Genomic DNA, 25,330 nt, shown 5'->3' with positions numbered 1-25,330 from the left:
GATGCAGGTCTAACTTTGTGTTTACTTTAAGTTCAAAGTTCAAAGTACATTTGTTATCCAAGTATCTATACTTTATACAACCTTGAGATTTGTCACCTTACCGGCAGCCACAAAACAAGGAAACCTCATAGAACCCAGTAAAACGAAAGAAGACTATTGAACTCCAATGTGCAGAGAAGAAAACAAATTGTGCAAACAATAACATCAAGCAAGTAGCATTCAGAGCTGAAACTCATGAAAGTGAGCCCACAGAAACCCATTAGTTGCAGGCTGCAGTCTCAGTCCAGTGCAGAGAGGAGTAAACCTTTCAGAGCAGTGAGCTGAACTGGCTAATCTTCCTCCCCCGACCCTTTCAATCGTCCAAACCTCGGATCATTCCTCAGTCTCCGGCCCAGGCCCCGCCGTTTCAGTAGATATCGCATATCACATGGTAGTGGGATGGTGTATGCAATTCATGTATTCTTACATGAAAATTGTGGAAATGAACAAGAACGCTTTGTCAAACAATATATTTCCAAGATTACTCAAATATTACTAAAGTAGTAAACGCACAACAGTGACCTTGACAGAGATCTATAAAATCTTGAGGGGTATACATAAGGTGAATAGTCACAACCTTTTCCCCAGGGTAGGCCAGTCTAAAGCCAGAGGCACTGATTTACAATGAGAGGGTTAAGATTTAAAGCAGACCTGATCGCAAGGGTGGGGGGGATATTGAACAAGTTGCCAGAAGTGGTAGAGGTGCAGACAAATAGATCACGTAAAGGTATTTAGACTGGTCGGTGGATAGGAACAGTTGGGAGAGGATTGGCACAGCATGGGCAAATGGAACTAGCTCAGGTAGGCACTGGTCGGCATGGTCAGGCTGAAGGCCTGTTTCTATGCTGTATCACTTGATGACTCTATGACTCACTCCCCACCTCCCCTTAAACATTTTGACAGCAGGTTATCAAAGCATGAAATACCCAGCAGTCAGAAAGATCCAGCATTTATTTAATAGCCAGGTAAATCATGCAAAAATTCATTCCCAGGTTCATTTTCACTGATGAAGGGTCTCAACCCAAAACGTCGATAGTTTATTCCTCTCCATTGATGCTGCCTGGCCTGCTGAGTACCTCCAGCATGCTGTGCATGTTACTCTGGATTTCCAGCATCGGCAGAATCTCTTGTGCTGATCACTTTCCTATTCCAGTTCATGGAAACTATGGGGTTTACATGTATTTTGCATCCTTTCAGGTAATTACCAGGGAATGTTACTGGAAATGGCCTGAATCAGAAGTGCTAATATCCAAACAACATGACCAAATGGAAGAGCACACGTGTAATCTGAATACAATAGGGTGTGTGATGCACTATCAATTACTCCAAAAGACTGGAAGTAGAGTAAATACTGTAAGGCTTTTACTAACAGTAAAATGGGTCCTCGTCCATGCTGAGAGTCTGCCCCTGGACTGAGGGGTAGAAGCAGGGCGAAATCACCTTTATTCAGGGTGCTGTGGGAGGAGCCACAGGGGCAGTCAGCAGAGGGGCGTGTCCAGACAGGTAACCCAGTTACAACATATATATAGGGTTTACCACAGTGTGAATGAACAGAGTGGAATAAGTCCTCTCATTCTGTAGATGCTGGCAATCCATTGTAACACACACAATGCTGGAGGAAAGTTCCTGATGAAGGGTCTCGGCCTAAAAAGCCGACTCTTTATTCCTCTCCATCGATGCTGCCTGACCTGCTGAGTTCTTCCAGCAATTTGTGTGTCTGTTCCCTTCATTCAGAATTCCAGTTAAACAGCACAGATGCCTTTCAAATGAAAATTGAAATCCAAGCTTGTGTGTCGTGTTAGATATTCACTGAACGCCTCGGGATTATTGCCAGGCAATTAATAAAAATATATGAAATACCTAGTGGAGCTGTTTGAAAGACATTTAGTAGATTAATTTCCCAGTTGGCTAACATGTATTTTTTAATGTGCTATTTTCTTTGAAGATATCTTTTATAACCATAGATCTACAATAAACTGCCGCTGAATTAAAAGATTTAGTCCTTAAGGAACAGCAGAAGAATTTTACGAGGCAAAGTTTTATTTCATTTCCATTTCATAAAATATCTTCCATATTGGTGATATAAATTTCAGAAACTTGTGATTTATTGAGTGCAATTGAGATTAGCACACAGCTCATTCTCCTGAAAGGCATTTCCTCACTGTGGTGTTGACTTACTGTACAGTATTCCTATTTCCCCGTGTGTACCCCTGTGTTGAATTCACATCATCCTATCAGCTGTTTGATCTGTATGTTCATGGTCATCTGCTGCTGGAGGTTCGACATGTTGTGCATTCAGAGATAGTCTTCTCTATGCCACGGTTCTAATGTGTGGATATTTGAGTTACTGACACCTTCCTGTCAGCTAGAAACAGTCTGGCCATTTTCCTCAGACCTCTCTCATTAACAAGGCATTTTCATTGGATTTTGTTTTTGTTTTTCACACCATTCTCCGTAAACTCTAGGGATTGTTACGCGTGAAAATCTCAGGAGATCAGCAGTTTCTGAGATACTCAAGCCACCCGCCTGGCACCAACAATCATTAAATGGTCTAAGTCATTTAGATCACATTTCTCCCCCATTCTGACGTTTGGTCTGAGCGACTGAACCTCTTGTCCATGTCTGCATGTTTTTATGCATTGAGTTGCTGCCACATGATTGGCTGATTTGATATTTGCATTAATGAGCAGGTGTAAGGTAAAGGTAAAGGCATCCATTAGTCTTGCGAGACCACGCCTGGAAAGTCTTCACTCTCCAGGGCGCAGGCCTGGGCAAGGTTGTATGGGAGACCAGCAGTTGCCCATGCTGTAAGTCTCCCCTCTCCACGACACCAGTGTTGTCCAAGGGAAGGGCATTAGGACCATACAGCTTGGCACCAGTGTCGTCGCAGAGCAATGTGTGATTAAGTGCCTTGCTCAAGGACACAACACATGTTGCCTTGGCTGGGGCTCGAACTCGTGACCTTCAGGTCGCTAGTCCAATGCCCTAACCACTTGGCCACGTGCCCACACCTAGCAGGTCTACAGGTGTACCTAATAAAGTGGACACTGGGTGTATCCCCACGCATTCCTCTGCAGTGTGTTTGCAACATCCTGTCAGCTGCTTGATGTGCAGTTATGGATTCTTCTGTTTCTTGTGACCACTCAACATTGTATTGACAAATCCTCTTCGGAAAGAGAAGTACGTAACTTTGGATCTGCAACAAACGCTAATATGGGGCGCCACGATGGCATAGCAGTCAGTGGGACGCTATTGCAGCTCTGGGCGTCAGGGTTTGGAGTTCAATCCTAGCATCCACTGTAAGGGGTCTGTCTGTCCTCCTTGTGGAATGCATGGGTTTTCTCCGGTTGTTCCGGTTTCCACCCTCAATCCAATAACAAACCACGTAGCTTAATTGGTCAATGAAAATTGGCTCATGATTAGGTTAGGGATAAATCAAGATTGTCCGGGGTTGTTGGGTGACATGGCTCGAAGGGTTGGAAGGGCCTATTTCACACTGTATCTCTAACTAAATAAGTAAAATACTAGTCTTCTAACAGTCCAACCAATATTAACTCCTCACTGGTGGGACAATGATAAGCAACAGGTGGAGCATGTCTTAGCATGATGCTGGTGGCTGGTCTGGTGGAGGTGACACAGCTACACTGCACTTCTTTACCACCCTCTCGCAAGAGGTGAAGCAAAAGGCACGTTACGGAGTCATAATGATACAACACAGGCACAGGCCATTCAGCCCAATGCACTCATGCCATCCCATCTCATCCTATCCCTCCAACAATCGTTTTGACCCCCTACCATCACGCAAGAGACAACATACCATTAGGACAAACTGTCAGGATGGGAAATAGCTTCTTCCTCCAGGCCGAGAAACTACTGAACTCCCTGCCGCCACCTAGGTCTCATCACATATGAAGTGCCCGTAGCATTATACTGTTTACTCTTTAACTTGTGTCATAAATGCATCTTATTATTTGTTAACGCAAACACGAGGAAATCTGCAGATGCTAGAAATTCAAGCAACACACATCAACGTTGCTGGTGAAAGCAGCAGGCCAGGCAGCATCTTATTATTTGTTAATTTATTTGTGGTAACGTTACTTTATGTGGTGTGTATGTGAGTTATATGTATTGTGCACCTTGGTCCGAAGGAACATTGTTTTGTTTAAAGGTGTACATGTGTACAGTTGAATGACAATAAATTTGGACTTGAAGTGGAATATTAATCCCCTCATCCAGCACCTTGGCCCAAGCCCTGTACACCCAGATAGTTCAAGTGTTCATGTCTATACTTCTCATCTGCTGTCAGTGAATCTGCTTTCACCACTCTCTCCGGCAGTGTGTCTCAGGGGCTCACTGCTCTCTGGGTGAACAAGGTCCTTCTCAGATGCCCTTTAAAGTCCCTGCCGCTTACTCTGAGACCATGTCCACTAGGTTTATTGAGCTGAGGAATAATTTCTTGAGTCAGCCCTATCATAGTCATAGTCATAGTCATACTTTATTGATCCCGGGGGAAATTGGTTTTCGTTACAGTTGCTCCATAAATAATAAGTAGTAATAAAACCATAAATAGTTAAACAGTAATATGTAAATTATGCCAGGAAATAAGTCCAGGACCAGCCTATCGGCTCAGGGTGTCTGACCCTCCAAGGGAGGAGTTGTAAAGTTTGATGGCCACAGGCAGGAATGACTTCCTATGACGCTCTGTGCTGCATCTCGGTGGAATGAGTCTCTGGCTGAACGTACTCCTGTGCCCACCCAGTACATTATGTAGTGGATGGGAGATATTGTCCAAGATGGCATGCAACTTGGACAGCATCCTCTTTTCAGACACCACCGTGAGAGAGTCCAGTTCCATCCCCACAACATCACTGGCCTTACGAATGAGTTTGTTGATTCTGTTGGTGTCTGCTACCCTCAGCCTGCTGTCCTAGCACACAACAGCAAACATGATCGCACTGGCCACCATAGACTCGTAGAACACCCTCAGCATCTCATCTATACATCTCATAATTTTATGCACCTCAGTCATGACCCCTGTTAGCCTCCACTGTTCTGGAACAAACAGAGCCAGCCGCTTCAGTCTCTCCTCATAACAGGACTGCTCCATCCCAGGCAACATCCAGGTGAATCTCCTCTGTTCCCTCCCCAGTGCTATCACACCTTCTCTGCAGTGTGGTGACCAGAACTGCACGTCGTACTCCAACTGAGGGCTGGGCCAATGTTTATAAAGTTGGAGTCTCCCCTCCCTGCTTCTGCATTCATTTGCCTACTGATGCGGGCCAGCATCCCACATAGCTTCTCAACCACATTATCCACCTGCATTGCCACCTACAGGGCTCTTTCCACTTGTACCTCTCTGGACTGGTTCCTCTGAAATTCCTAACACCTTGTCATTCATGATGTACTGTACATTGGAATTTAACTGGTATTCTAGATTAAACTCCATCTAAAGATAAAGATTAAAGATAAAGTTTGTCTTTCTTTGTCACATGTACATCAAAACATACCATGAAATGCATCATTTGCATCAATGACCAACACAGTCCAAGGATGTTCTAGGGGCAAACTGCAAGTGTTGCTATGTTTCCATAGCATGCCACAACTCACTAACTCTAACCCATACATCTTTGGAATTTAATCATTTACTTATTTAGTGATAGGCCCTTCTGGCCTTTTGAGTCATGCAACCCCATGACTCCAATTAATCCTAACCTGATCATGGGACAATTTACAATGACCTGTTTACCCTTCTGGCTCATCCTCAGGCTGTGGGAGCAAACTGGGTCACGCAGGAAAACCCACACATTCCACAGTAAGTATGGAAGCTCCTTACAGGGTGGCAGCAGAATTGAATTCCAAGCCCTGGAACATCCCAAAATGCAGGTGGAAGTGGCAAAGACAAAGAGCTGAAGAAGAAGGAATCTGAAAGGAGAGGAGAGCGGACTGTGGGAGAAAGGAAAGGAGGGGCACCAGGAGAGGTACTTATGCCATCAGGTTGGAAGCTTTCTAGATGGAACATGAGGTGTTGCTCCTCTGGCCTGAGAGTGGTCCCATTATAGCACATGAGGAGGCCTTGGACCAACATGTCAGAACAGAAATGATAGGAATGAGGATAAGAATTTGCCACCAGGAAATTCCACTCCTGGCAGATGGAGCGAATACGCTCGACAAAGTGGTCCCCCAATTTACACTGGGTCTTACCGATGTAGAGGAGGCTACATCAGGAGCTTCCAGTTACATTAGACAACCCTGATAGGTGAGGGAAGAGATGAATGGGCAGGTGTAGTATTTAGACCATAAGACATAGGAGCAGAATTAGGCCATTTGGCCCATCAAGTCTGCTCCGACGTTCAATTATGGCTGATTCTTTTTTCTATCTCCTCCTCAACCCCAGTTCCCAGCCTTTTCCCTGTAACCTTTGATGCCATGTCCAATCAAGGACCTATCAATGTCTGCCTTAAATACACCCAACAACCTGGCATCCACAGGTGCATGTGGCAACAAATTCCACAAATTCACCACCCTTTGGCTCAAGAAATTTCTCAGTGTCTCTGTTTTGAAAGGGCACCCCTCTATCCTGAGGCTGTGCCCTCTTGTCCTAGACTCTCCCACCATGGGAAACATCCTTTCCATATCTACTCTGTCTAGGCCTTTCAATATTGGAAAAATGAGATCCCCCTCCACCATCCTTCTGAATTCCAGTGAGTACAGACCCATTTCTGTCACTTGCAAGGATATGTCTCCTATGGTAATGGCGTCTCAAAGTGTTCCAGGCTCTCTGTTCTATACGACAACCTCCACATACATCCTGCTCACAGAAATCATCTGGAACTGTCTAGCGTCGAAACTAGAACTCACAGCCCAAACTTTTCCTATTGTCCATTCATTGTGCAGGCTCATGCCAAAAAACAGAACAATTAACTCCATGGCTAAGTGCCAGTCAGTGCAGTAAGGTGCAAAATTGTATGTGGCAAGCCATCAAAACTGCTGACATTTTTGGAAGATAATTGAACTTAAAGAGGGGTAACTTTGAAGGTATGAGACGTGAATTAGCTAAGATAGACTGGCAAATGACACTTAAAGGATTGACGGTGGATATGCAATGGCAAGTATTTAAAGGTTGCATGGATGAACTACAACAATTGTTCATCCCAGTTTGGCAAAAGAATAAATCAAGGAAGGTAGTGCACCCGTGGCTGACAAGAGAAATTAGGGATAGTATCAATTCCAAAGAAGAAGCATACAAATTACCCAGAGAAAGTGGCTCACCTGAGGACTGGGAGAAATTCAGTGTTCAGCAGAGGAGGACAAAGGGCTTAATTAGGAAGGGGAAAAAAGATTATGAGAGAAAACTGGCAGGGAACATAAAAACGGACTGTAAAAGCTTTTATAGATATGTAAAAAGGAAAAGACTGGTAAAGACAAATGTAGGTCCCCTGCAGACAGAAACAGGTGAATTGATTATGGGGAGCAAGGACATGGCAGACCAATTGAATAATTACTTTGGTTCTGTCTTCACTAAGGAGGACATAAACAATCTTCCAGAAATAGTAAGGGACAGAGGGTCCAGTGAGATGGAGGAACTGAGCGAAATACATGTTAGTAGGGAAGTGGTGTTAGGTAAATTGAAGGGATTGAAGGCAGATAAATCCCCAGAGCCAGATGGTCTGCATCCTAGAGTGCTTAAGGAAGTAGCCCAAGAAATAGTGGATGCATTAGTGATAATTTTTCAAAACTTGTTAGATTCTGGACTAGTTCCTGAGGATTGGAGGGTGGCTAATGTAACCCCACTTTTTAAAAAAGGAGGGAGAGAGAAACCGGGGAATTATAGACCGGTTAGCCTAACGTCGGTGGTGGGGAAACTGCTGGAGTCAGTTATCAAGGATGTGATAACAGCACATTTGGAAAGTGGTGAAATGATCGGACAAAGTCAGCATGGATTTGTGAAAGGAAAATCATGTCTGACGAATCTCATAGAATTTTTTGAGGATGTAACTAGTAGAGTGGATAGGGGAGAACCAGTGGATGTGGTATATTTGGATTTTCAAAAGGCTTTTGACAAGGTCCCACACAGGAGATTAGTGTGCAAACTTAAAGCACACGGTATTGGGGGTAAGGTATTGGTGTGGGTGGAGAATTGGTTAGCAGACAGGAAGCAAAGAGTGGGAATAAACGGGACCTTTTCAGAATGGCAGGCGGTGACTAGTGGGGTACCGCAAGGCTCAGTGCTGGGACCCCAGTTGTTTACAATATATATTAATGACTTGGATGAGGGAATTAAATGCAGCATCTCCAAGTTTGCGGATGACACGAAGCTGGGTGGCAGTGTTAGCTGTGAGGAGGATGCTAAGAGGATGCAGGGTGACTCGGATAGGTTGGGTGAGTGGGCAAATTCATGGCAGATGCAATTTAATGTGGATAAATGTGAAGTTATCCACTTTGGTGGCAAGAACAGGAAAACAGATTATTATCTGAATGGTGGCTGATTAGGAAAAGGGGAGGTGCAACGAGACCTGGGTGTCATTATACACCAGTCATTGAAAGTGGGCATGCAGGTACAGCAGGCGGTGAAAAAGGCGAATGGTATGCTGGCATTTATAGCGAGAGGATTCGAGTACAGGAGCAGGGAGGTACTACTGCAGTTGTACAAGGCCTTGGTGAGACCACACCTGGAGTATTGTGTGCAGTTTTGGTCCCCTAATCTGAGGAAAGACATCCTTGCCATAGAGGGAGTACAAAGGAGGTTCACCAGATTGATTCCTGGGATGGCAGGACTTTCATATGAAGAAAGACTGGATGAACTGGGCTTGTACTCGTTGGACTTTAGAAGATTGAGGGGGGATCTGATTGAAACGTATAAGATCCTAAAGGGATTGGACAGGCTAGATGCAGGAAGATTGTTCCTGATGTTGGGGAAGTCCAGAACGAGGGGCCACAGTCTGAGGATAGAGGGGAAGCCTTTTAGGACCGAAATTAGGAAAAACTTCTTCACACAGAGAGTGGTGAATCTGTGGAATTCTCTGCCACAGGAAACTGTTGAGGCCAGTTCATTGGCTATATTTAAGAGGGAGTTAGATATGGCCCTTGTGGCTACGGGGATCAGGGGGTATGGAGGGAAGGCTGGTGCAGGGTTCTGAGTTGGATGATCAGCCGTGATCATAATAAATGGCAGTGCAGGCTCGAAGGGCCAAATGGCCTACTCCTGCACCTATTTTCTATGTTTCTAATTAAGAGAGTTTGGCCAAAAGCAGGCCCTTCAGCTCCTATAGTCCATTTAAACTGCCTGCTCCCATAGACCTACACCTGGACCATTACCCTCCATACCCCTACTATCCCGTGCCTTCCCAAACTTCTCTTAAATGTTGAAATCAAGCTTGCATGCACTACTTGCGGTGGCAGCTTGTTCCACACTCTTATGACCCTTTGAGTGAAGAAGTTCCCCTCATGTTTCCCTTAAATTCTTCAACTTCCACCTATAATCCATGACCCCTAGATGTAGTGTCACCCAACCTCAGTGGAAAAAGCCTGCTTGCATTTACCCCATCTATACCCATCATAATTTTGTATATCGCTATCAAATCTCCCCTCAGTCTTCTATGTTCCAAGGAATAATGTTGTAAACTATTCAATCTTTCCTTATAACTCAGGTCCTCCAGTCCTGGTAACATCCTTGTAAATTTTCTCTGTACTCTTTCAACCTTCGGTGACTGAAACTGCACATAATACTCCAAATGAGGCTTCAGCAATGTTTTATATAACTTCAACATAACATCCCATCTCCTGTACTCAAAACTTTGATCTGAGAAGGCCAACGTGCCAAAACCTTTCTTTATCGACCTGTGCCTCCACTTTCAATGAATTATGGACCTGTATTCCCGTGTTTATAATTTCTTGAGAATTTCATAAATAATATTTATATTAAGTTTAAACAAATGTAAAATGCTTTCTTCATTACCCATGAATGTGTCGCCATCCACAGCTCCAATCTGCTGATTAAATTTGCTGACGATACCACATTGATTGGCCTTATCTCAAATAATAACGAGGCGGCCTACAGAGAAGAAGTCATCACCCTGACACAGTGATGTCAAGAAAACAACCTCTTCCTTAATGTCACAAAAACAAAGGAGCTGGTTGTGGACGACAGGAGGAATGGAGACAGGCTAACCCTTATTGACATCAATGGATCTGGGGTTGAGAGGGTGAACAGTATCACCAAGGATCTCATGTGGTCTGTACATACCAGCTGTGTGGTGAAAAAAGCACAACAGCGCCTTTTTTTTATTTCAGACGGCTGAAGAAATTTGGTATGGGCCCCCAAATCCTAAGGGCTTTCTACAGGGGCATAATTGAAAGCATCTTGACTGACTGCTTTACTGCCTGGTATGGGAACTGTACTTCCCTCAATCAAAGACTTTGCAGAGAGTGGTGTAGACAGCCCAGTGCATCTGTAGATGTGAATTTCTCACTATCTAGGACATTTACAGAGACAGGTGCGAAAAAAAGGGCCAGAAGGATTATTGGTTACCCAAGTCACCCCAACCATAATCTATTCCAGCTGCTACCATCCGGGAAATGGTACCGCAACATAAAAGCAAGGACCAACAGGCTCCGGGACAGTTTCTTCCACCTGGCCATCAGACTGATTAATTCACGCTGATACAACTATATTGACTGTCCTGTTGTACATGCTATTTATTGCAAATTACTATAAATTGCACATTACACATTTTGACAAGACATAACGTAAAGATTTTTACTCCTCGTGCACGTGAAGGATGTAAGAAATAAAGTCAATTCAATTCAATTCAATTTGAATTCTTCTGAATGTCAATCATATCCCGAAGCCCTCCAAAAGCTTGACAGCTGACAAAGCTGAGGTATGAGTTTACTATCTGTGAAATGTTTGCTCTGCTATTTCCTGAGCCATCCATGTGACTCAGCTGTATTGTGAAAAGCACTACCCTCAGTGATCGGCTTCTGTCGAAACACTAATCCTTCATGATCAGACCCAGTTAAGCACCAGGCAACAGAGAATCTGAATGACAACCTTGGGCAGACGGACTCTGTCAGCAAAGTCTAGAACGATGAATTCAAAGTTCAAAAAAGTTTAAAATACACACATTATCAAAGTGTATATGCAGTATACAACCCTGAGATTCATCTTCCCCACAGACAGTCGTGAAACAAAGAAAAGCGTGGAACCTGTTCAAAGAAAAACAACATCAAGCCATCACCAAAACAAACCCATCAGCAAAAAACAAAGAATATAAAACACAAATTGAAAGAGTACAACCTCCTGGGCTTCCTTAGCAATACACAGGAACTCTGCACGTCAGGCAGTATCTATGGAGGGTAATTAACAGTTGATATTCCTCCAGCATTTGCAGAATCTCTTGGGTTTATAATTTGGACTTTATTATTCTGTTAACAGAGGTTAAAACCCATTATGGTTCCTGAGTCCTCAGGGAGCAAGAAAACCTAAATATTTTAATGGCAGAAAATTCTCCAATTATCTTTAATGAGGCCAAAATAAGAATTTAATTATATTGCTAAAATTATTTTCAGACTCCTGCTCCAATTATTTTGTGCAAATTACCCTGAATTTTATATTTAGATTCATAGAGTCATAGAACACAACAGCACAGAAACAAGCCCTTCAGCCCATGTAGTCTGTACCAAACTATTAATCTGCTTAGTTCCATTGACCTGCACCGGAACCATAGCCCTCCACATTCCTCCCATCCAAGTACATTTCCAAATTTCCCTTAGACATTGAAATCAAACCTACACTCACTGCTTGCACTGGTTCCACACTCTCACTCTGAATTTCCTTCTCATGTTCCCCTTCAACATTTCACCTTTCACCCTTAACCCATGACTACTAGTTGTAGTTTCACCCAACCTCAATGGAAAAAGCCTGTTTGCCTTTACCCTATCTGTGCCCCTCATAATTTTGTATATTTCAATTAAATCTCCCCTCATTCTTCTAAGTTCTAGTGAATAAAGTACTAACCTATTCAAACTTTCCTTATAACTCAGATCCTCAAGTCCCAGCAACATCCTTGTAAATTTTCTCTGCACTCTTTCAATTTTGTTTCCTGTAGGTAGGTGACCAAAACTGCACACAATACTCCAAATTAGGCCTCTCACCAACATCTTATACAATTTCAACATAACATCCCAGTGTTGGCACGTGGCCAAGTGGTTAATGCATTGGTCTAGTGATCTGAAGGTCGCTAGTTCGAGCCTCAGCTGAGGCAGCGTGTTGTGTCCTTGAGCAAGGCACTTAACCACACATTGCTCTGCAACGACCCCGGTGCCAAGCTGTATCAGCCCTAGTGCCCTTCCCTTGGACAACATTGGTGGCATGGAGAGGGGAGACTTGCAGCATGGACAACTGCCAGTCTTCCATACAACCTTGCCCAGGCCCGTGCCCTGGAAACCTTCTAAGTTGCAAATCCATGGTCTCACAAGACTAACGGATGCCTATTTTCCATAACATCCCAACTCCTGTACTCAATATATTGATTTATGAAGGACAATGTACCAAAAGTTTTCTTTACAACCTTAACTACTTGTGATGCTGCTTTCAGGGAATTATGATCTGTATTCCCAGATCCCTCCGTTCTATTACACTCCTCAGTGCCCTACTGCTCACCTTGCAAGAACTCCCAAAGTTGGTACTTCCAAAAGACAACACTTCACATTTGTCTATTAAATTCAATCTGCTATTTTTCAGCCTATTTTTCCAGCTGGTCCAGATCTGGCTACAAGTTATGATAGTCTTCCTTGCTGTCCACTGCAACCCCAATCTTGGAGTCATCTGCATATCTGCTGATCCATTTTACCACATCCAGATTGCTGATATAGATGACATACAACAATGGACCCAGCACTGATCTCTGTGGCATACCACTAGTCACAGGCCTCCAGTCAGAGAAGCGATCCTCTACTACCACTCTCTGGCTTCTGCCACAAAGCCTATGTCAAATCTCATTTACTACTTCATTCTGAGTGCCAAGCATCTGAATCTTCCTGATCGACTTCGTATGCTGATCTTGTGAATGGCATTGCTGAAGTCCCTGTAGATATATCCACTGCCTTGCCTTCATAAATGTTCCAGGTAACTTCCTCAAAAAACTCTATAAGATTGGTTAGATACGATTTACTACACACAAAGCCATGTTGACTGTTCTGAATCAACCCCTGTCTATCCAAATACTCATATATCCAGTCTCACAGAATACCTTTGAATAACTTTCCCACTACTGATGTCAGGCTCACTGGCCTATAATTTCCTGATTTATTTTTAGACCCTTTCTTAAACAAAAGAACAATATTAACTATCCTCTAGTCCTTCAGCACCTCACCTGTGGCTAAGGATGTTCTAAGTATTTCTGCTGGGGCCCCAACAATCTCTGCATTAGCCTCCCACAGGACCCAGAGAACACATTGTCAAGTTTGGGGATATATTCACCCTAATTTGCCTCAAGGCAGCAAACACCTCTTCCTCTGTAATCTGCATTGGGTCCATGACTTTGCTGATATATTCCCTCACATCTATAGTCTCTGTGTCCATCTCCCAAGTAAATGCAGATGCAAAGATCCATTCAAGATCTCTCCCATCTCTTTCGACTCCAGATTACCATTCTGATCATCCAGAGGACCAATTTTGTCCCTTGCTATTCTTTTGCTCTTAATATATCTGTAGAAACCCTCAGGATTCCCGCTCACCTTGTCTGCAAGAGCAACCTCATGCCTTCTTTTAGCCCTCCAGATTTCTTTCTTCAGTGTTGTCTTCCTCAAGTACCTCATTTTATTTTCCTGCCTGCCTGTACTGGCTATGCACCTCCTTCTTTTTCTTAAACAGGGTTTCAATATCTATCAATAACCACGATTCCCTAAACCTGTTATCTTTGTCTTTTATTCTGACAGGAACATAGAACCTTTGTACTCTCAAAATTTCACTGTTGAAGGCGTCCCACTTACCAAGTACATCTTTGTCAGAAAACAACCAGTCCCAATCCATACTTGCCAGATCCTTTCTGATACCATCAGGATTGCCCTTTCTCCAATTTAGAATCTCAACCAAGGACCTATAATTACCTTGAAACCAATAGCATTATGATCACTAGATTCAAGGTGTCCCCCTGTACAAACTTCTGTCACCTTCCCACTAGGGTAGCAGTCCCCTTCCAGTTCAGGTGCAAAGCATCTATTCTGTAAGGTTCTCTCCTTCCCAGGAAGAGAACCCAATGATACAAAAATCTGACGCCCTCCCTCCTACACCAACTCCTTAGCCACATGTTAACCTGTATGATCTTCTTATTTCTGGCTCACTAACATGTGGCACAGGTAGCAATCCTGACATCACAACACTGGAGGTCCAGTTCTTTAACATAGCACCTAACTCCCTGAACTCACTTTGCAGGACCTCGTCACCCATCCTGCCCATGTCATTGGCACTAACATGGACCACAACATCCCATAAGACCATAAGACCATAAGACAAAGGAGCAGAAGTCGGTCATTCGGCCCATCAAGTCTGCTCCACCATTTTATCATGAGCTGATCCATTCTCCCATTTAGTCCCACTCCCCCGCCTTCTCACCATAACCTTTGATGCCCTGGCTACTCAGATACATATCAATCTCTGCCTTAAATACACCCAATGACTTGGCCTCCACTGCCGCCCATGGCAACAAATTCCGTAGATTCACCACCCTCTGACTAAAAAAATTCCTTCGCATTTCTGTTCTGAATGGGCGCCCTTCAATCCTTTAAATCATGCCTTCCCGTACTAGACTCCCCCGCCATGGGAAACAACTTTGCCACATCCACTCTGTCCATGCCTTTCAGCATTCGAAATGTTTCTATGAGGTCGCCCCTCATTCTTCTAGACTCCAAGCAATACAGTCCAAGAGCGGACAAACGTTCCTCATATGTTAACCCTCTCATTACCGGAATCATTCTAGTGAATCTTCTCTGTACCCTCTCCAACGGCAGCACATCCTTTCTTAACTAAGGAGACCAAAACTGCCTACAGTAGTCCAAGTGCTTCCTCATGGAAGCTGTGGCATGCATATAGTACCAAATGCCCTGTTCACTTCTTTCAAACTTCCTCTCCCTTAGTGCAATCTGGTGTCTCCTCGAGACTGTGGCACGCGAAATGTGCCAACTGCACCCCTTCGCTTCTTTTAAACTTCTGACACAATATCTGTGCAAATTAATTTCTAATTTGCAGGAATACAGATGACATGTTGCAGTCATTTACATCTGGTTACCCATTACTTCAGTAGATTTGTTGCTTTCAAAACGCTCGAGAGTGCCTTTGAGATAACGGCCACTTCCTATCTGACTGAGTGAAGGGGGAAATCCTCACAAATGGGATCACTACAGGTGAAACCAGTTTGTATACTGCCTACCCAATTGCCTGGGTAATATTCAGAGACATTGGAAAAAGGGGCCTGGTTCCCTCATACTGCAAGGTCTCCACTGACTTCCTCTCTGCATCCAGAGACACTGCTTGACCAGTTGAGTTCCTCCAGGCACAAGAGATTCTGCAGATGCTGGAAATCCAGAGCAACACACACAAAATGCTGGAGGAACACAGCAGGTCAGGGAGCATCTGTGGAGAGAAATAAACAGTTGACTTTTTGGTTGCAAGACCTTTGGATTAGGCCTGAAATGGAGATTGTTGTTCCAGCAGATTAAATTCATTGCTTCAGATTACAGCATCTCCCATCTCTCTTGTGTTTCTGTCCTGCTTAATTTGCCAGCTTGTTCTGTTTCAGGGAGCAAGGATCAATGTTATTCGCCATGGACATTTACGTGTAGTAGCAATATGGTGTGTTGTTCAGGGTGGAACATACAACAACTATAAAGGATAAATAATTACATAAAAAATAAAGGTCGAGTTTAATGTTTGGATATGGAATATAATGTGCATCAATGCATAAATAACACCATGCATTTACAATGCATTATAAAATGTAGCTTAAAGTGCCTACAGTGCACTGCAGTAACAGAGGTAATAGATGGGGGAGGGGTGGGCTGACTATGATGGTTGGACAGATTGACAGACTGTGCGAACAAACTATTAAGATAGTGTGAAGTTTATTTTTCCTTTAATAGCCCTATAGTACTTTCCAGAAGGGAGCTATTGGAAGGTGAGTAGTGTCTGCAATGATTTTTCCTGCCCAGTTCTTTGTCCCGGACACATACAAGTCCTGTAGTCATGGTAGGCTACAGCCAATGACCTTTTCTGCTGACCTGACAGTTCACTGTGGTTTTCAACTAGACTGTAACGGCAAATTTGAGGATGCTCTCTATGATGGCACTGTCGAATTGCACCAGGATGTTCTTGGGAAGGTGGAATTTTAGCGACAGCATTTATAAATTTTAGCTCTTTATAAATTTTAGATCAAGCGTGCCTATCCCTCACTAAGGTCTGTGTGTGTTTTCTACGCAGGTACATGGGAGAATGAGAGATTGTGCCAGTAACATCATGCTTTCCACCATGTCATCATGTTGCCAGCAGTTTCTGGGTCTCACCCTGATGGTTCTGGTCACACGTTCGACGGTCAGCTGTCCGGCGCGGTGTGAGTGCGCCCCTCAGATCAAGTCAGTGGTCTGCCACAGGAAGCGACTGACTGCCATTCCGGAAGGTATTCCCATTGAAACCAAAGTCCTGGACCTAAGCAAAAACAGGCTTCGATGTATCAGCTCTGGCGACCTGTCGACATTCCCTCTTTTGGAAGAGGTTGACCTGAGTGAGAACATCATCACCAATATAGAACCCGGTGCCTTCAGCAACCTGTTCAACCTGCGCTCCTTGCAACTACGCGGGAACCAGCTCAAGCTGATCCCCACCGGTGTCTTCTCACGCCTCACCAACCTCACCCGCCTGGACCTCAGTGAGAACAAGATTGTCATCTTGCTGGACCACATGTTCCAGGACTTGCGGAACCTGAAGCAGTTGGAGGTGGGCGACAATGACTTGGTTTACATCTCCCAGCGGGCCTTCAGTGGCCTGCTTGGCCTGGAACAACTCACCATTGAGAAGTGTAACCTGACCTCCATCTCTGCCGAATCCCTCTCCTATCTGGAGAACCTGGGCACCCTCCGGCTGCGTTACCTCAGCATCAGCTTCCTGGAGGAGCAGAACTTCAGGAAGCTCTACAACCTGAAGGAATTGGAGATCGATTCCTGGCCTCTTCTGGAGACCATCACTCCCACCACCCTGTATGGTCTGAACCTCACCTATCTCTCCATCACCAGCACCAACCTCTCCTCAGTTCCCTCCGGAGCCTTCAGAAACCTGGTCTATCTCAAGCTGTTGAACTTGTCCTACAACCCCATCACCACCATAGAATCCGGATCCTTCCGTGACTTAATCCGGCTTCAGCACTTGTACTTGGTAAGTACAATGCTCACCACCATCCAGCCACATGCATTTCTGGGGCTGAAGCAGCTCCAAGTGCTGAACGTTTCCAACAATTTCTTGGCGACGCTGGAAGAGAGCACTTTGCACTCGGTGGCCAACCTGGCTGTGCTACGTCTTGACAACAACCCCCTCTCCTGCGACTGCCGCCTCCTGTGGCTTCTGCAGAAGAGAAAAACACTGAGTTTCGACCATAAGCAACCAGTGTGCGCCTCCCCAGCGGACATTCAAGGCAGCCGGCTGAATGACTTTGAGGACTCTGCCCTTCACGACTACTTTACTTGCCAAAAGCCCAAAATACGGGACCGAACACCGCAGCGCGTGACAGCAGGTGAGGGACAGACGGTCTACTTCACCTGCCGGGCAGACGGAGAGCCGGCACCGGTGATAATGTGGGTGTCTCCCCAGCGGAGGATGATCACTAGCAAGAGCAACGGCCGAGCTACCATTCTGCCGGGAGGAACCCTGGAGATCCGCTTCGTCCAGGTGCACGACAGTGGCACCCATATCTGCATCGCCAGCAATGCCGGCGGAAATGACACGTCCTTCGCCGTGCTAACGGTGAAGAGCCAGAGATCAGACGGATCCCTGTACGCCAACAGGACCTCGTCCCTCTCAGAGTTCAACGAGACTGCCCTCAATGATACGCAGGTGCTCCTGAAGTTTACCCTGGACCTGAAGACCATCCTGGTGTCCACCGCCATGGGTTGTATCACCTTCCTGGGTGTGGTGCTGTTCTGCTTTCTGATCCTGTTTGTGTGGAGCCGAGGGAGAGGGCACCACAAGAACAACTTCTCAGTGGAGTACTCCTTTCGCAAGGTGGACGGGCCAACCGTGAGTGGCGGACAAGGAGGTGCCAGAAAGTTCAATATGAAGATGATATAAGTCATTGCTGGGACCCCTCTGGTTATAAGTTTACCTGTGGTCAATAAGATGGTTGATCATCTGATTCATGCAGACGTTTGCTTATAATGTTCAAATAATAAGCATAATCTACAGTAAGTTGTGTGGGTTACTCTGGCTCAGAGAGCTGGAAATGCATGCTGTAAATAGTCACTCAGTGCCGGAATGGATTTGGGCTGTCACAATCATTGGCACCAACTTGATTTGAAAAAAAATAGTTATTTTTGTCACATCTGGGTAGAAATGGAATTGTGACTGAATTTGAATGTACTAAAAGGTGGACGATGCAGAACTGCTCCCGATACTCCGGGTTGTACATGAAGGTGATGATATTCTGTGGGACACAGCGCCTTTGAGTGATTGCTTTGAGGCACAAGGTGTTAGGAAGTGTAGAGGAATCTTGACCCCAACGCAGAGCAGTGGAGGCAATTTAGCAGTAAGGGGTCACTTTGATAATAAACTGCAAAATATCAAGCCGTGAGTGGCCACTAAACAAGAGGGAATGAATACTTAAGGCAACAAGGACATTGAAGGCTAGGGGCAACTGGTTGAGGCTGGCTGGTTTGTGGAAGTGAACAAGGACTGTGGATGAGAGCTGGGTTTAAATAGGCTGCAGGTGATGAGTTGGAAACAAGTGGCAGGTGACTCGTGTTAGCTGGCTGGAGACTGGGAGGTGCCTGCTGGTGCAGGCCTGACATAAGGAGGCTGTTGGGGCCTGTCTGCCGCAGTCAGACAGGGCCCAAGGGTGGAGAGCGGTGAAGGGCTCTTCATTCGCACAGACAGCAGGCCAAGTGCTCAAGCCAGACAGATGGCCAGAAAAGCTGCTGCTCCAACCAAATGTTGGCCAACGCTGGTCAGCATGGCAAGGCAAGTTTTCAGTATGGGCCCCCCTCAAGCCCAGTTTCGATGGCATCCATTGTCCATGCATCCCATCCAGGTACTTTACCTTTCCAACTAATGTCATAAGCCCAGGAAGCATAAAAAGTCCCGTAATGCATCCTCCTCTAGTTATCCATCACCCTGTATTACTTGACTGAATATTCAGATGCTTTGATTATTCGGACAAATAATCCCCATGTGACAAGCAAGCACAGGCCCTAAATACTGCCAACCATGTGTACACGGCCATGAGAATCCATTGTCACTTCCTCTGGGAGATGGAAAGATGTTGGAAGCGTTGCTTGGAAATAAAACTCAGTTAATTCTCCCCCTCGATAATGAAATGCTGCTTCAATGGTTATCTCAATTTGAAGTTCCTTTAACAGGCGATCAAATGGATAACTTGCTCATGTTGTTCCATCGTTACCAGAAAGTAATGTAACTGTACACTATTTCTTTCCGCATTTTTATTAAATCTGACTGCATTTGGATTTAAAGAAGGATCCATTCTGAACTTTCTGAATAGATAAATCTTTGTCAGCTGTCTGAATTAGACCTTTTATTTTAAATTAAGGGACAAGCAAAACGTTACCATGGCAATAGGTGCAAAACTGTTTAATTTAATGTTTTTATTGTTTTGTAAAAATATCCCAAAAAAGATATTATGCTTTTGCCAGTGGCTTGCAGAGTCTTTTTGATGCTTTCCTCATCCTTTACCCTAGCCACAAATATCTCCCGATCCCCATTCATCAAAAAACTTTCACCTAAAGCAATTGTGTATCAATTCCACATCACTTTACAGACACAACACACAATATTCAAACAGTATTATACTCTAATAAGCAAATACATGTTTTAAAAAACTGACTAGCTTGTCATATGGGACACAGTTCACTGCAGCAAAGACTAAATCAGAAATAAGTGCATAAACGCAAGATTCTGCAGATGCTGGAAATGTTTGGGGAGGCCAACATGACTTTTCATATTAAACAGCCTGCATTATTGATAATGCTGTAGCTTTGGAGCAGACTCAGGCTAGAAATTGCTCCCACCTAGAAAGGCCTTTCAATTGGAGGGATGGGGTTGGGGGATGTCATTGGAGGGGAGTGAGGGGAATTCAGTGTTGGACTTCAGGCAGGAACTTAAAGAGTTAAGGACGTATTTTAGTTGGAATTTGGAGGACTGATGCAACCAGGTTGGGTTGGGGATAAGAAAGCATCTGAGAAATGATCAGAGAACCAAACTAGGAAACAGCCACCCGGGCGTCAACAGGATTCAGAATCGGAATTATTCACCACACGTACATCAAAACATACAGTGAAGTGTGTAACTTGCATTAACAACCAACCCTGGAATGTATCGACACACATTCCAGGGCCAATATAGCATGCCTACAACGTTCAACAGACTAACACAAGGAACGATCTCACAAAACAGGACAACATGGAAAAACTACTGTCAGAAGGTTAAGGTGTTTGACACTGTCTGCCATGAACTAGCCAGGCTGATCTCCCTTAGTTAGCTCAGAATCAGGTCAAAGCCTGGATCTGCGTGACTGACCCAGAACAATCATAAGTCACAGGTGACCAAAAGATCTAAAGGAAACCCTCCAGTGGGAAGGTTGGAGTGTTTGACACTGCTGGGAGTAGCCAGGCTGATCTCCCACAGTTAGCTCAGCATCAGGCCCAAGCTGGCAAGTTAAGGCTTGGATCTGTGTGACAGACCTGGAGCAATCACGGACTACAGATAACAAAATGAAGTGAATGTTACTGCCCAGCTATAGAATCCTCTAGGCCATGCACACAGGGCAGCTTGAACATCTGTAAAATAACGTCATCTATCTTTGCCTTCTGTTTACAGGTAAGTCAAATCAAATCAAGTTTAATTATCATTCAAACCATACATGAATACAGCTGAAGGAGACAGTGTTTCTCTGGGGCCAAATAGAGAGAGAGAGAGAGAGAGAGAGAGAGAGAGAGAGAGAGAGAGAAACACACACAACAGAAGAAAACTCATGTCTAGTCCAAGTCCCTGAGTGACGTGCAAATTGATGGTACAGCTCCTGGCCATACAGCCTGTCATTCCACCAGTCAAATGTTGGAGGGCAAATAAAAATCTTTCAATTAACATACAAAAGAATTTCTAGGCATGGTATTTTCTCCTGTGATTGAGGATAATTGGCTTCCACTCCGGACTGAGGGAAGGGCACACGCTGCCACAGCTGGGACAGGTGAACTGCATGGGTGATAGTGTAGCATTGGTGTGCTCCTTTTGCCGTTAACACTGGAGTCAGAACTCATTAACTCGATGTTCTCAGTGCCGCCCTGAAGACTTATGCAACATCTTGGGCCGTCACAGGGAGTCCCGTTGCTCAGCAGAGATGTTACACTTTGAAAACTTCCGTGACTCTTTTCCATTGTCCACCAGGCTCTTGCCATAATGCAGGTCAGAGTAGAGAGTCTACCTCAGAGGTCTGAATTTGGATATGTGAAAGATGTGGCCCATTCATGAGAACTGACTGAGTCTAGTTAGAAAGCTCAACAATAGGGATGTTGTCCTGGGAGAGACTACCAACATTGGTCACAGTGTCTACCGGTAGATTTGGAATGGCACTTTAGGAATGCATGACCACCTCTATAAACTGGCCAGTTCCTGTGATGTGCAGTCAGTTAAAGATTACCTAGTCTTAAGACCATAAGACCAAAAGACATAGGAGCAGAATTAGGCCATTTAGTCTATCGAGTCTGCTCCACCATTCAATCATGGCTGATTTATTATCATTTCAACCCCATTCTGCTACCTTCTCCTCATAACCTCTGACACCCTGACCTACCATGAACCTATCAAACTCTGCTTCAAATATTCTATTGACTTGGCCTCCGTGGCCATATATATGTTAACAAATTTCATGACACATGCTAGTGATATAAACCTGATTCTGATTCTGAATTCCACATATTCAGCACCACCTTGCTAAAGAAATTCCTTCCCATCTCTTGTCTGACTGGATGTCCCATATTCTGAGGCAGTACCTTCTGGTCCTAGAATGCCCCACTATTGGAAATACCCTCTCTACATCCACTCTATCCAGGCCTTTCAGTATTTTATGTTGCATAAAGGAGGCCACTCTCATCATTGGCCAACATTGGTGTGGTATTGATTTGTAGAGAAGAGAATCAGTCCATTACCCACTGTGCTCATACTGATCCTTTTGCCGAAGTACACTAACTCCATCACGCACATTGGCACCGTATCTCTCCACTGACATTATGGATTCTCTGATACCCAGTACAAGGCCAGAGTCACCAATCACAACATGAAAAGAAAGGAAACAATTCAAGCTATGAAATTTGAAAAAGAAGAATGAGAGTGAATATATCTTTGATAAAAAGTACAGAAGTATTAAGGTGAACAGATGCATAATGCTTTCAAAAATATATAACTTTCAAAGTAGTTTTCAGATAGTGCTGAAAATAACAATATTGGGATTAATTAAATCATTTATCCTCATCTGTTCTTCAGTATGCGTATCGACTGACTGAATTTCTGGAATATCTAGATAGAATTAACCATTTTTATACACTGTAATATCTGTGGTTCTGCCAAATGTGTGCGGTATGAACGTGTTAGAGTAATGAGGTCTTCACATCATCAATAACGAGCGTTGCTGCAATGTCACCTGTGCTTCCAACTCGAATGGCAATAATCTGTTTTGTTTCAAAACTTGTTCAAACTATATAAATATGTAAAAATGTAACAGGAGAGAAAACTTTTTTGAAAAATAAATTACTCGTCACACAAAATGATTATTATTTTTTCTAAACCATTGGATTCTGTGGTTCTCTCTGTAAACTGGACATGGGTTAATTTCTGGGAACGTCTGATGATTAATTGTGCAACAAAGCATCATCGTGAATTAATTGCACTGTTATGAATAAAATGCAGTGTTTTCAATAGTCTGACCTAACTTCGCCTTTAATTTTGATTGAACCAAAGGAAAATGGGTGCCTTAATAATGTGTGACAAACATTGTAGAGACATGTGGAGGCCAAGGTAATGGTCGGACGTGACTACACAGGCATGGAATGTTCTATTCTATTGGTACAGAGAGCTCTGGTGGGTGACAATAAACTGCATGATGCATGCATACCTTCAGCTGCCGGAATAAATTCCTGTAGCACACAGAAAACTAAGTCAAAATAATTATCAGGGTACACATATCACCATGTACTACTTGGAAATCCATTTTCTTGCAGACACTTATGAGAAAATAAAGAAATACAACAGAGTTTGTGAAAAACTATAAAGACTGACAACCAACCAATATGCAAGAGAAGGCAAATTATAGATGGACAGACAGACAGACAGATGGATATGTAGATGGGGGCCACTAGTCTCTTAACTGTGTGAAAAGTGTTCTATAAGTTGTTATTATTATTATTAGATATAAATAATACTGAGAACATGAGTTGTAGAGCCCTTGAAAGTGAGTCTGTAGGTTTTGGGCATGGATTTTACATCTCCTTCTTAGATTGTGTCTTGAGTCAGAGGACGAGTTGTTGCCACTCTGCCTCAGTGACCTGGAGTATCTGACGAGGCCAAAAAATGGCCTGAGGAATTATGGCAAAGGTGGAACAGGAGGTACTCCATGTGGCGGATGTGTGCTAAATTGGGAGGCGGTTAAGGCTTTTGACTATTAAGGCTGAAGTCTTGACCTCTGGACTAATTTCTCATATAAACTGGGGGTGGGTTAACGTCATAAATCTCATGATTGATATGGGCAAACATGGCCAAGAGATTCTCACCAGTTAGTGCAGATGTTGCATTTTATCCTCAAGCATTTTGAGGACATTCACAAATCCATTTCTCTTTCCACCTGGAGCTCTCTTCCCACAGTTCACTAATCCTAACTAGTATGACTTTGGAACATCCTGCCACTGTCTGCAAGGTGTTTGTATGTTCTCTCCATGACTGTGTGAGTTTATTCAAGGTGCTCCAATTTCCTTCCACAGTCCAAAGGCGTACCAATTAGTAGGTTAATTGGTCATTGTAAATTGCCCCGTGATTTGACTGGGGTTAAATTGAGGGTTGCTGGGCATCACAGCTCGAAGGGTCAGAAGGGCTGCTCCGTGCTGTATCTCAATAAATAAATCACGTGTCTTTCCCTTGGACCTTTTGCTTAATTTATCTATAGTTGCTATGGCTTCCTCATGCCTACTACGCAACTCTCTAATTTGTTCATTCAAATCAGGTTTAGTTTGTTCATCTTCTGAATGTAACATTGTGAAACTCAAGACCTTAAAGTCTTCACAGCAAGTCTGGAAAAGTGGTTGTCTTCTGCAGAAAAACGATGACTTCTCTGGCACAGTTGCTCTGGATCACTGTCGCAGTTCTACATCTTGGTGTCAGATCGTGATGTCCCAACCTGGCCCCAAGGCTCTACCACAGTCTTCACGCGACACCAGGCTCTCTTCCCGTCCCATGGGAACAGCTGTCCTGTTCTTCACAATTACCATATTATGTATTGTATATTGTACTGCATACAAAAATCAAAAACCCTTCAGACTGGCTTGGAATGATCCCATTCCTGGCACCAAATTTTGTAGCCTGGGAAAAATATACACCCAGGGCAAAAAATACCTTTTTTTAGGGTCTTTAATTCCTTTATCTGCTTTAGATGTCTTCATGCAGAAAGAGAATATCAAAATAAAAACAACAAAATGATTTTGAAAAAAAACAGTTCCTGCTGTAACATTCTCAACTTGATTTTGATCCACACAGTTGACCATCAACTAGTTAAGTATACAGTATGAAAATAAATAAAACAAAATATACAAAACCAATACAGTAGTGCAATCTAAAAATCAATACAAATAACTTTAGAATCCCACCATCTCTGTACCTTATACACAAAATCAAAAATATAAATAAATACACCTCACTTTGGCACACATGCTTAACTTAGACCCTGAAACGAATTCTCCTCCAGCTCACATTACATGAACAGAGATTAACACATTCACATTACTCCATTACATTCACATTCAGTCATGAAACTATAAA

At 43.8% G+C, this 25,330-nt stretch overlaps 1 protein-coding gene across 2 annotated transcripts in view; it reads left to right on the top strand.

The window, feature by feature from the left end:
- LOC134337350 (leucine-rich repeat and immunoglobulin-like domain-containing nogo receptor-interacting protein 3) overlaps nt 1-23,157 on the top strand; it is a 195,903-nt gene extending 172,746 nt beyond the window's left edge. For both annotated transcript variants that reach the window (XM_063032273.1, XM_063032274.1), the window contains exon 2: nt 16,514-23,157. In XM_063032273.1, coding sequence (XP_062888343.1) covers nt 16,526-18,370 — 1,845 coding nt within the window. In that variant the 5' untranslated portion in view covers nt 16,514-16,525 and the 3' untranslated portion in view covers nt 18,371-23,157. The remainder of the gene's footprint in view (nt 1-16,513) is intronic.
- Nucleotides 23,158-25,330: the final 2,173 nt, after the last annotated feature.

Source organism: Mobula hypostoma, chromosome 24 (genome assembly GCF_963921235.1).
Source record: "Mobula hypostoma chromosome 24, sMobHyp1.1, whole genome shotgun sequence".
Taxonomy (NCBI): domain Eukaryota; kingdom Metazoa; phylum Chordata; class Chondrichthyes; order Myliobatiformes; family Myliobatidae; genus Mobula; species Mobula hypostoma.
Note: the sequence above shows the minus strand (reverse complement) of the source record. Positions and strands in the feature narration are given on the sequence as shown.